This window comes from Agrilus planipennis, unplaced genomic scaffold, assembly GCF_000699045.2.
Source record: "Agrilus planipennis isolate EAB-ADULT unplaced genomic scaffold, Apla_2.0 scaffold53, whole genome shotgun sequence".
NCBI lineage: Eukaryota > Metazoa > Arthropoda > Insecta > Coleoptera > Buprestidae > Agrilus > Agrilus planipennis.
Window position 1 is genome coordinate 946,019 of NW_020438880.1, and position 12,103 is coordinate 958,121.

A 12,103-nucleotide genomic window follows, 5' to 3' on the forward strand; every position below is an offset into this window, starting at 1 on the left:
CCACCATATTCTCCAGACCTGGCACCATCGGATTATTATTTGTTCCGGTCACTCCAAAATTTTTTAGACGGTAAAACCTTCACCTCAAATGAGGAGGTCAAAAACCTCCTCGATCAATTTTTTGCCAGCAAAGACCAAAAATTTTATGAGCGTGGAATTATGCTACTACCAGAAAGATGGCAAAAGGTGTTGGACCAGAACGGTCAATATATAATTTAATAAAGTATTTGTTTATTATACGAAAACTGTCTTTCATTTCCACAACAAAAAACGAAATGACTTTCCGAACAACCCTATATTTTCGTTTTGTTAGCCAACAAAAATAAAATAAGATTGTTTCGGAAAATGTACGAGGTCTGTTCAAAAAGTATCGCGAATTTTGAATTTCCGAAGGTTACCCATATTCAATGTTTGTTTTTTTTTTTGACATTCTGTTGGTACTCATGTCTCTCACTTATACAGACAAGGTCGGCCATGTTGAATCTTCAGTTCATTTTTGAGAGCCGCTTTGCTTGCATGTGTTTTGGCTTGTCTTCGAATTTTGCCTATTACAAAAAATGTATCAAAGAATCTGTATTAAATTATGAGTGAAAAACAAAATTATGTGCGCAGACGCATTCCGAATGTTGACCGTGACATATGGTGAAGCTACCTTGGACCGAAGCAACGGTTATCGGTGGTAAAAAATCTTCTCAGAGGGCCGAGAATATGTGAACAAGGAAGAGCGTGCCGGACACCCAAGCAGGTCTACAACAGACAAAAACATTGATGAAGTGAAGAAAATAGTATTGGCCAATCGTCGAATCACCGTTAGGGAAGTTGCTGAGGACCTAAACATATAGATTGGCTCTTGCCATTCGATTTTGACAAAAGTGCTCAATTTTGACCAAAAACAGCATTGCAAATTTGCTCCAGAGAGTCATAACTAGTGACGAATCATGGGTTTAAGGTGGAAATCAAAGCTCAATCATCCCAATGCAAGCTGCCGCAAAAAGCACGTCAAGTTAGGTCGAATGTGAAGATTTTCCTTACAGTTTTATTCGATTGCAGGGGCGTGGTGCATCATAAGTTGTTGCCACAGGGTAGAACGGTCAATAAGAAATAACTTACAAGTTATGCGTAATCCGCCAGAAACGTCCGGATTTTTGAAGAACAAAAAATTGGCTTTTGCACCATGATAATGCCCCTGCTCAGACATCGTTGTTTGTGCTCGAATGTTTGACCGAAAACAACACACTAGTAATGCCGCAGTCACTGTATTTCCCAAATCTGCCCCCTGTGAATTTTTCTTGTTCCCGAAACTGAAGAGGCCCATGAAAGGACGACGCTACCCTACGATTAAAGAGATCAAGACGGCATGGAAGGTGGAGCTGAACATGATCACAAAAAATGAGTTTTGAAGTGCTTCGAGGATTGGAAAAACGTTGACACAAGTGCATAATATCTGGAGGAGATTAATGAAGGGGACAAAAAATATTCATGAATAAATAAATAATTTTTGAAAAAACACAAAATTCACGATACTTTTTGAACAGGCCTCGTATTTACTGTTTGCAATGCAAGCTAGTAACGTTCAAATCAATCAATTATAACTGTGGCAATTATCTACTTGTGTGTATAAATGTGTACTTAATAGATCATTTGGCTTTAGTAAAATGGCATGTATCTGCGTTCGTTAGTGTGAATAGGTGTGAACGTACGAGGACACTTAGCAATTTTTTACCAGCTATTACTAATTTCCGTGTTTAATTTCATTAGACTGAGTAAGGATTTTATCAAAGTATATTCTCGGTTAATGCGAATACATACACATTCTGGAAATTGAACTTTTAATGAAGTACATATATTCGGTTAAAGTCTGGAGTTAATGCTTCTCGACGCTCTTACATAGTCGTTTACGGCAGATTGAATGGAGTCCTTTACTATGCCAACCGCTCTATCCCTATCATTAACTTATCTAATGACATCGCGATGGTTGCATCTGTGATACTAATAATGTTCTTTCAGGTCTAAGTAACTTCGAGAAACCCCATACGAAAACTAAAGTAAGTGTACAACAATTTAAATGTCTGGCCCTCTTCCTAATAGATAATTGGATAGATACTTGAAATTAAATGTTATTTATCTACAAAAAAAGAAAATGTGTAGATGGACTAAATGTAAAGGACTTTTTTGTATCTTTGATTAATTCATCTAATAAAGAGGTGCCGATGGGCCCGAATCAGGAACTACAAATGCCTCATTAGGTCAGGATTTTGGAAACTTAAAATCCGCAATTTGAGAGCATCAGCACATGAAATAAAGTGACATAGGTACAACTGTAAGAGAGTAGTCACTTCGGAGTTGTCTTTTATCATTGCATTGGAATCCGATCTCAGAATTTCTCGAGAACACCAATATTTTGAAATATCATAACCTCAAAATCCAAATGACACTAAGTAGACTTATTTGTTTTTGAAATCGTAGTTTTGCAACATAACAACGAAATTCAAGAAAACCATTACCCCTTCGTGTTTTTTTTTAATCCGCCACAATGGTGCTCCGATACCCGCTTCTTTTTTGGGAGCATGTTGTATGTTTAGCAAAAAATATATGCTAAATAGTGGTGCTTTTAACTTAAGCACTGCTGGCTTTGTCTCGTATGTTTGATTGAAATATATCTTAAAAGTGATTGACTAAAACTGCTTTAAATTAGTTTATTATTTACACTTTAACAACTACAATTTAACTCTCTTAACTATTGAAACTACTGGCTATCTTTATACAAGTGCTTTATAAGACCTCTCAACAGGAACTGTCTAAAAACTTATTTTGTTACGCTTGTCACCCTTGTTTGATTTTAAACTATTCCAAGATATTGTTTTTTCTTAGAAGGTGACAATATCGACAACCTGCCGCCATGAGTTCTTACCGACCCCTCAATAAAGCAAAAAGCTGTTGTTTAACAGAGCACTACTACGCTAATTTGAAAAAATCAAAAGAAAAGAAGGTAATCGTTTTAAATATAGGTACATGCATCATGCACGTAGATATATATTATAAAACAAATGCAGATGTTCGAAAAATATTATTCAAGGTGTGTGCTTGAAGCACGTATGTATGGGCGCGAAAAGTAGCCGGTAAGTGCGACAGACTACCACTAAGACTTTATGCTGTTCTAATTAATTTGGTTTATGGGCCCATCACGTCGTCGATTTATATGGATAAGTAAATGCCGTGGTAAGACCCTTGTCTAGCAAACTTACATAATGTGTTAGTTAATAGCTGACATCAGTAAGTGGTTACATACTGCCATAATTAGATATGTTCCATCATTAGATATTTCATCAACTTATAAAGATGCCCTTCGGTTAAATCGACGATTAATAAAGTCTGCTTACGACGTGTTAATGAGATCTATCTCTTTAAATAGAGCACGTCATAATAAAAATTATCGAAACCGTGGTTCACGTCTGGTATAGTTTCTACAAATTATTATTTACCAAGATCTTATACTGTTATTAAAAATTATTACAGATGTTCTCGATTCCCCATATCTTAGAAATTACAAGAAAGCTAATTTATAATTGAGTCACTAAGATAAAAGAAAAGTTCAGAAAAAGTTCAAATGTCTAATAAGGGATAGTAAGTATAAACGGAGATATATAAAACAAATGCCGACATTCGAGAAATCCTATTCAAAAGGTTAGAAACTTCTGAAATGTGGTGTTACAGGCGATTTATGAAGTTACTGTAGACAGAGAAGGTTAAGAATGGAGAGGTACTAGGATGAGTAGGAGAACAAAAGGCGCGTAACGAAACTCAATAAAACATACGAGAAATAGTTTGTTAGAACACGTTTTCAGACATGAAGAACTAGTTAGAGACGTATTAGGAGCCGAAGCAGGAAAAAAGAGAGGCAGAAGTAGATTCAAATTAGATTATTATTTATAAATAATTAGGGGTGTGGGATATCCTAGTTTTAGGGAAATGCGAACATTAGTTTAGGATAGAAAAAAGGGGGACGCGTGAGCAACCAGTCTTAGAATTGGCAATCTTATTATGATGATTCGGATTTTACGGTTCAGATTCTAATTTAGCCAAAAAAGATTCATTATTAATAACTGCCGTACAACAGTAATGCTTACAAACAGGTCAAACATTAAAATTTTTCGACGTTAGGATATCTCTGAAACATCTTATCTTACAAGGAAATCTTCCTAGGTTACCACTGCCGATTTAGTAGCAGTTACAACATCAAAAATGGCGATACATATTTCCAAGGGATGAAAGTAATCCCCATAATTAACTAACTCCATAAGGACGACTGTCAAGTTTCACAGATTAAAGTTACACATTTAAGAAACTAAAAAAGCATAATTTTGAGAGACTGAAAATGAAAAAAAAATCTATTGATTATTGTTTTTCTTGTAGAATTTAATTCATTTAGTCGTTTTTGAAAATAGTAATTAGAAATATGTGAATCCTGACAGTTAACCTTATGGACTATTAATTGCGGGGGTTACATTCGCCCCTTATAAACTATTTCCACAAAAAAATACGTACCTATCATATTACATCATATCATATTAACATATTATACAACCAACCACTACTAAATCGGCGGCAGTCCCTCGGATGCAAGCCCCTCTTTTCCATCGGGCATTCTGGGCAAGTACCCAGGCGCCCCGCGATCAACAAGGGCCCTAGTTTCTGCCAGATCGATCCATCAACAGAAGACCTATATTTATTACCGATATTTGGGGAATTAACCATTAATTACGAAACAAAATTGGAAACACGTTTCCAAATGCAGAAAGTGCACTGAGAATGTTTTTAAGCTTGATGATAACTAACGGTATTGAGGAGCGTTCTTTCTCCAAATTGAAAACAATAAAAAATGAATTAAGAAGGACAACGCTTTAAGAAAGATCGACCAGTATTTCGCTGATGTGCTCAAAGGCAGACTTTGAATAACAGACTGACGATTTTACTTTTATCTAAATTTTTCAATAAACAGAATTTTAAGCCTTAACCTATGAATGCTAAAGGAGTTACTGTTCCGAATCACATTACAATTATCTATTCGTTTATTGTGATTGTAAAGAAATAAAGGTAATTATTTAATAAATTGAAAATGTCATTCCATCATTTTTAATGTCGTTAGTAGGCCTTAGGCACTATACCAGATAATGTTAATGCGATGCTGTTTTTGGTTGAAATTGAACAATTTTGGTACGAATTTCGCAGCGACCCGTCTCATGCTTAAATCATTAGTAAAAATCTAATGAAAAACGCCAATCAATATATTTAGGTCCTTCTTCTCTAACGGTGATTCGACGATAAGCCAATACACTGCATCAATGTTTTCGTCTGTTGTTGACGTGTTAGAACGTCCAGCACGCTTTCGTCGTTCAAATTTTCTTGACCCTCTGAAAACATTTTGTACCACCGATAAACGTTGTTTGGGTATAAGGTAGCCTCACCATATGCCACAGTCAACTTTCGGAATGCGTCCGCGTACTTAATTTTTTTTTACGCAAAATTTGATACAGATTCTTTGATCCATTTTTTTGAATGGGCAAGATTCGAAGATTAGAAACCACGTGTACACAAAACAGCTGTCAAAAATTAACTAAACATTCAACATGGTCGAACTTGTCGGTATAAGTGAGAGAAATGAGTACCAAAATAACGCCACAAAGAAATCGAAAATCGTATAAACGTAACCCGCGAAAATTCGAAATTCGCAATACTTTTTGAACAGACCTCATATCAATATCATTTCCCTCTTTTGGTTACAATGACATCATTTCATTCTCTTCTGGGATTAATACATATTATCAAAATTTTGAATTAAAATTATTATAATTATGCAAGTTGTATACGGAATTAAAAACTATCACATTGATAAAACTGATAAATATGGGTAAAAAACTTACTTAGAGATATATTGTTTTGTTTGTGGTGGTCCACTTGGCCCCTAAGCGCCCTCAGCTTTCGAAGTTTAAGTTCCTGCGCGTCAACCCGTTCTTTCAGTCTTCTTAAGCGTTCAGTTTCCGCTTGGACCCTTTGCTGCCTTGCATCCTGATCCTTCAAATACCGCAGTCGTTGCTCCTTCGCAGCCAAAAGCTGCTGCTGGGAGTCAATCTGCGCCTGCTGTCTACAAGCCATCTCGCGCAGCTCACTTAAACTCAGCTGCACCCCTTCCGGTAACTGCAATTAAAACAACAAAATAAGTAAGTATAAAATGCAACAACATTATTAAAAAGCAAAACGTTGACGAGAAGTTCACTGGTAAAGATTCCTTCCGGAAAGAACTGTTTGTAAGCAAAGTACTCCTTTTCAAGAAGATTTTGTTTAAGATACTTTGTTGCCTGACTATTACAACTCAATTTTGTTCCCGTTGAAATTTTGCACATCTGTTTAAGTCATGATTTAAATTCAATATGAGAACGCTTCAAGATGACGGATGGATTAACTGTTTTTAAACAATCTCCTTGATATTAGTAGAAATAAAAAGCCTTGGCCAGTAAAACAGAATAGGCTACATAGGTTACCCTAAAATAGTCGATTATTAATAAATAAATCAGCAAACAATTCAGTTACTATATATATCGAGTCGATTTCCTTAATCACAAAGGGACGTTGTCAAACTTTATTAACTTACAATTAGTAGAACATTTCTGCAGACGGCTTTCGCCCCGCTATTTGTAGTTATTCGTTGAACCATTTTCAAAAGCAGCAAGTTACTTAACTGTATACGGCGTGCTGATGAAATCAAATGTTCTTACTGTAGTATTGCATACATATAATTCCTTCATTCATAAAGGAATAAAAAAGATGCAAGTAATGTAGAAAAATGGGCATTTATACTGTTAAGTCCTAAGTTTTTCTCTTTTTTTTGTACTTAAAATATTTTTAATTTAAATTCACATTTGTAATTTTAAATAGTGTCTAAGTAAGTGACAACAGGACCAGTTTACATTTTACCTGGGTATTCACAGAACCCTTATAAACTGGAAAGAAATGTTGTATGGCGATTGTGCTCACATTTAATGATAGGGCTTTCCATATTCTGTGTTATATTCAGTTTCTAGTTATTCACCCCCGCTAAAATAATATTCACCAATTTACCTGTTGGTAGATATAGTTGCATAGTACATTAAGAATTAAACATTCACATTTCGTCTTTCAATCAAGTAAGTTTGCATCCAGTAACCATCGAAAATAGTTTCCATTGTCGGACGAATTTTGATAGTTTTAATTTAGACGTTGAAGTTTAGTTTTTATTGATTAGAATAGAAGTTCCAGTAAATGTTTTAAATAAAACAGTGAATTTTTATTCATCAACAAAATCACGATCCAATTTAACTAGTTGCACAATATTAATTTGACGTGCAACGTACAACATTTGTACATATACCTAAAATCCCAGCTATCAGCAACTGTTTGAATAATATACGTATGTGAATCCAAAATCCTGATAAAAACCATCTCCAACGTGTAAATTTTTTATCAAAGAACCCATTAAATCGGAAGAAGTAGAGATGATAGATTCAGTATTTTAATAGATAAAAATAATTTCCTAATTCGTAAATAAATAAATAGGAGCATTTCTAAAACTTCTGGTTCCACCAATTGTTCTACCAATAAAGGTTAAAATTTGTCCTCCAGCAACGGGAAATTGTATTATCTTCAGGTAAAGGCGGACCGCAACAAAAATTGTGGTATTTGAAGAACACGTGCATGTATGGCGATAATGCAATCTATTATAGAATAATGGGTGTTAATAATTGCTTAAACCGGTTGCTACAACACTTTAAAAAGGTGTCGTAAACGGATCGGCCGATGCAAACACTACTTGCCATCAAACGAGGAACAAATTAGTTCACATTCTTTAGTGACAGGTTGTGCGATCTCTTGTATTGGTCTTCTAGCGTTCGAATCGTTACAAAAACAAACCGATAATTTTACAGCTTCGTATCTCCGAGGATGAGTGAAGGGAAGACCTACCGGACAGGTATGTGGAGACCTCTATAAACATATCATTCACTCGGATGAAACAGGAAGAGGTAACAGGTTGCTTACTATCGAATCAACGGTTATACTTATTATCCAATAAAACAAAAAAAATTGACGTTAAAATACAGGGAAATATGTTAAACTATCTCGATGTTGAGAGAGACTAATTAAACATTTATACCTATGGATGATATTCGTGGAAATCATGCATCTAATTGGCCAATATATGTAACTTATTTGGTACGAGTATTATCCAGATAGCTAACTAGTTAGCAGTGCGATAGACCAATACATACATCAAAGTGTACAGGCAAATTATGCTTTTTAGCATTAGCTAGGTTCAGATGACATTTCGCAAAATCAAGCACAAAACATTGTGTATTTGTTTATTTTTTTTTTATCATCATCTTATTTCGTATTTCCCTAAAACTAGAACATCCCATATTTGCGAACAGTAATCTAATCTAGGTCTACCTCTACCCCTCTTAACTCCTGTTTCTGCCTCTTATATGTCTCTGACTAGACCATCATGTCTGAGAAGGTGCCCTACCAACCTATCTCGCCTATTTGTTATTGGCTACCATAGAGTCTTCTGTTCTCCTATTCTTTCTAATACCTCTTTACTTCTTACCTTCTCTATCCACGGTATCCTCATCATTCGCCTGTAATACCACATTTTGAACGATTCTAGCCTTTTCTTTTCTGCCGCGCTCACCGTCTATGTTTCGCACCCGTACAGCGCTGCGCTCCAAGCATACACCATTAACAATCTTTTTCGAATTTCTAAATTAATCGTTCGCGAGCATAGAAGTGACTTCTATTTATTGAAGACAACTCAGCTCTGCACTATTCTCTGCTTGATATCCTTACTACTCCTTCCGTCCTGACTTATCTGACTTCCTAGATACCTAAAATTAGCCACTTCTTCAAATTTTTCGTATCCTATCTTTATATTCGCTTTTTCCCTCGCATATCAGTATTTTTGTTATACTTTTATTTAGTTGCATACAATACTGTTTTGTCAATACCGCTTCCATTTTATTTTAGGTTATCTCTAACTCCTCCATGTTGGATGATACTGCTTATAAAAGAGTACGTCAATTAAAATAACTTTGAAATAATGAGACTCTTAACGATAGATTTGCCCTTCATGACCTGACAACGCGTATTGCGTTTGTACTTCAAATGACAATTTTATCTAGAACTAGAATTCCATGACCTATTCCATTTATGGATCCTTTTCCGTTACACTACGTATTATGTCGTCTGAGACCATTTCTATCCGATCAGCATTGCGATGGCGTCAACAAATTTGTTTCCGTTTTATTCCAGTTTCGCATGTAGTTGCATGTTTGAAACGTCCACATAAATACGAGTATGTGAATTTATGGCGTTTAAAGTCGTGTTCTCTCCCGGTTTCTTCTGCTGTTGTCGGAAATCTCGGAGAACGGAATTTTCCATCTGGAGAATACTAACGAATATGGGTGGAAAAGACATGACGAAACCTTTCTGGTTACCATTGTTTTCCAGTGTATGTGTGTGTACACTTAAGATTCGAAGTTATATTGAACACGAGCCGAGTGAATATAAGGCGGGTGGGAATTGCTGTTAGTTATTAATAAGGTGAAATGTTATATTCCTAATTTAAGACTTGGGTTTTAAGGGCACTTAGAAGAAAAGTGAATATTTTATAGTTTGCTGTAAAATATGTTGATTTTTTAAAATTTATTTCAATGCCACCCTCTGTCAAATAATTAAATACAAAAGACACCCTCTCCACAAAAGCTGCTTCTACAGCTTTTTTCTTAAATTTTATATAAACAAATTCTACTGAAAGATTCATCTTTACCGATGAATGTATTGAAATATCTATTAAAAATATGAAATATTAATTAATTACGGCATTTTATATTTAAATTAACGTGAACCACCGATTTAGCTGGACTGATCAAATTAAGGTATTGTCACATGTATGTAGGCAACCCAACATATATACTAGCAAAGATTTGTTCTAGACAGCATATACTGGATCCTTCTAGAACATGGCCAGCCTCTATAAATCGATCACGAGATCGAGTTGAGCAGTACGAAAACGAGTTCGAGGCGATACAAAGTGAAGAATAAGGAACCTAGGAATTGACAAAGTATTCGTATAGTGGTGAATTGATAACTAATTAATATTAGAAGTGTCAATTAGACAGCAATTAGTTAAATAAAAGTAGTAAAAGAAGGTGTTTAAATACGTGACAATATTTAGTATGCAAAGAACATTTTTACGAACCGTTGGACTAAATTTATTTCCTTTTAAGAATTTTAAAGCATAAATTAGTTTGTTTTATAAATTTGTATTTAGTTGTTGATCGGACTACTGTAAAATAAAATAAACATTTAAAAAATCTTAATCTATCTCTTAGTGGGTGGTCTTTTTGTTTATTCAAAGGCTAATTGGGTTAGTAAAATAAGTTCTTGGTCCGTAATTTCACGAAACTACAACACGTGGACTGCGATTTCAATCTTATAAAATGTCATCAGCAGGCCGTAATATACTAAATACTTCAGTCGGAAACAAATTTCGACAGATGGCGGTATAGTGCCATAACCTGATATTAGATTAGAAATTATTTTTGAAAACAGCTATCTACAACTTATAACTCCTCACTAATCTCACTATTCTAAAAGAGTAAATGCAATTTATTGAATTTCTCGATTAACTTAAATTTTCTTTAACCAGTTACTGCTGTATTACTTTGACAATACTTTTATGTCGTTATCCTTTTTCGGTGCGACGTTTATTGAATTTCATTGTACAGTCGCATGTCGTTTATTAATTCACTATTCTTTTTAATACCTGAAAATTACCTTTCCTAAGTATTCACAATATATAGTTAAAAAAGAAGTCGCTCATTAATAAATATACCTAATAAAAGCTTGTTTCTCTCTGGTCGTATATTTTCTTCAAGATATCTTTAATTAATTACCGTTATAATTGTAACAGAATCAAGCAGCTTCCTAGTAAATACATAAAGTTAACGAGTTTTTAATATCCATACCTGCATTCCGTTATTATTGATGGTATTATAAAGCGAGCTCCGAAAGCATGTACACAAAGCGGACAATTTTCGAACTATAGAGTGGCATTTAAATGGTATTCTATTCTTATTTTTTAATAAGTTTAATCAAATTACACGACGTATTAAAGTAAATGACATGCATATTATATTGAACGCGCATTCTATTCGTACCACATCTACGTATAAAATGGTTGTCACACCTAAGCACTAAGTGGTGCCAATTATTTGTAATTAGCAGAACTGTTACACGAACTCAGGTAGATAAGTCTACTGTGGAGATATAAATCCTTAGAGTTATTATATTTTAATCACGTCGTCGCTTAATTGGAGTCTTTAAAGCTACGAAAGAGGTTGCGCATAAGGTTTTGTATTTTCCTTTTTTAATGTGACGACGTTAATACTTGCTTTCTCCTCATGTTAGAAAATTACTTCTTAATGCCCTTTTGAAAATCGAAATAAATTATAAGACGGGACATTGAATAAGAATGCATATCAATTTTAAATACAATTACGCTTTATTAACCTAAAAAGTTATTTTTACTAGAAATGGGGTGGGTACTCAGTTTGAATCTGGTACTCAATGGATCCAGCACTTTTTTAAGATCCGGTCGGGTACCGGATAATGCGCCAGTTCCGGGTTATTCTACTACCAGGGAAAAAAGAAAAAACAAACACCAATAATAATAATTTAATTTGTATAACAAAAAACCTAAGTAATGAAAATTGGTAATTAAGATTGTATTGGAATTTGGTATTTATCTTAATTTCGATTATTTATTGATTACTATACTAAATTATTTCTTACCCGATAGCCATTCGTGATGATCATGAATGGATTTTCAAAACAAATTTGGATGAAATTCAATATATATGTTCTACATTCATTGAATAAAAAAATAAATTAGTAAATAAATGATCAAATTTAGAAATTAATAGTCAGTAAACCAACTAGAATTTTGTTAAAGTGTGTAGTAATATGGTTTTTCAAAAGCATCACTAATGCAAGCTAATAATTCAAGTAATCAAGA

At 34.3% G+C, this 12,103-nt stretch overlaps 1 protein-coding gene across 4 annotated transcripts in view; it reads right to left on the reverse strand.

The window, feature by feature from the left end:
- The window catches only part of LOC108733126 (apoptosis-stimulating of p53 protein 2), a 237,484-nt gene that overhangs the window by 14,824 nt on the left and 210,557 nt on the right, over positions 1-12,103 (reverse strand). For all 4 annotated transcript variants that reach the window (XM_018464180.1, XM_018464182.1, XM_018464179.1 and 1 more), the window contains one exon: positions 5,922-6,195. In XM_018464180.1, the coding sequence (XP_018319682.1) occupies positions 5,922-6,195 (274 nt within the window). The remainder of the gene's footprint in view (positions 1-5,921; positions 6,196-12,103) is intronic.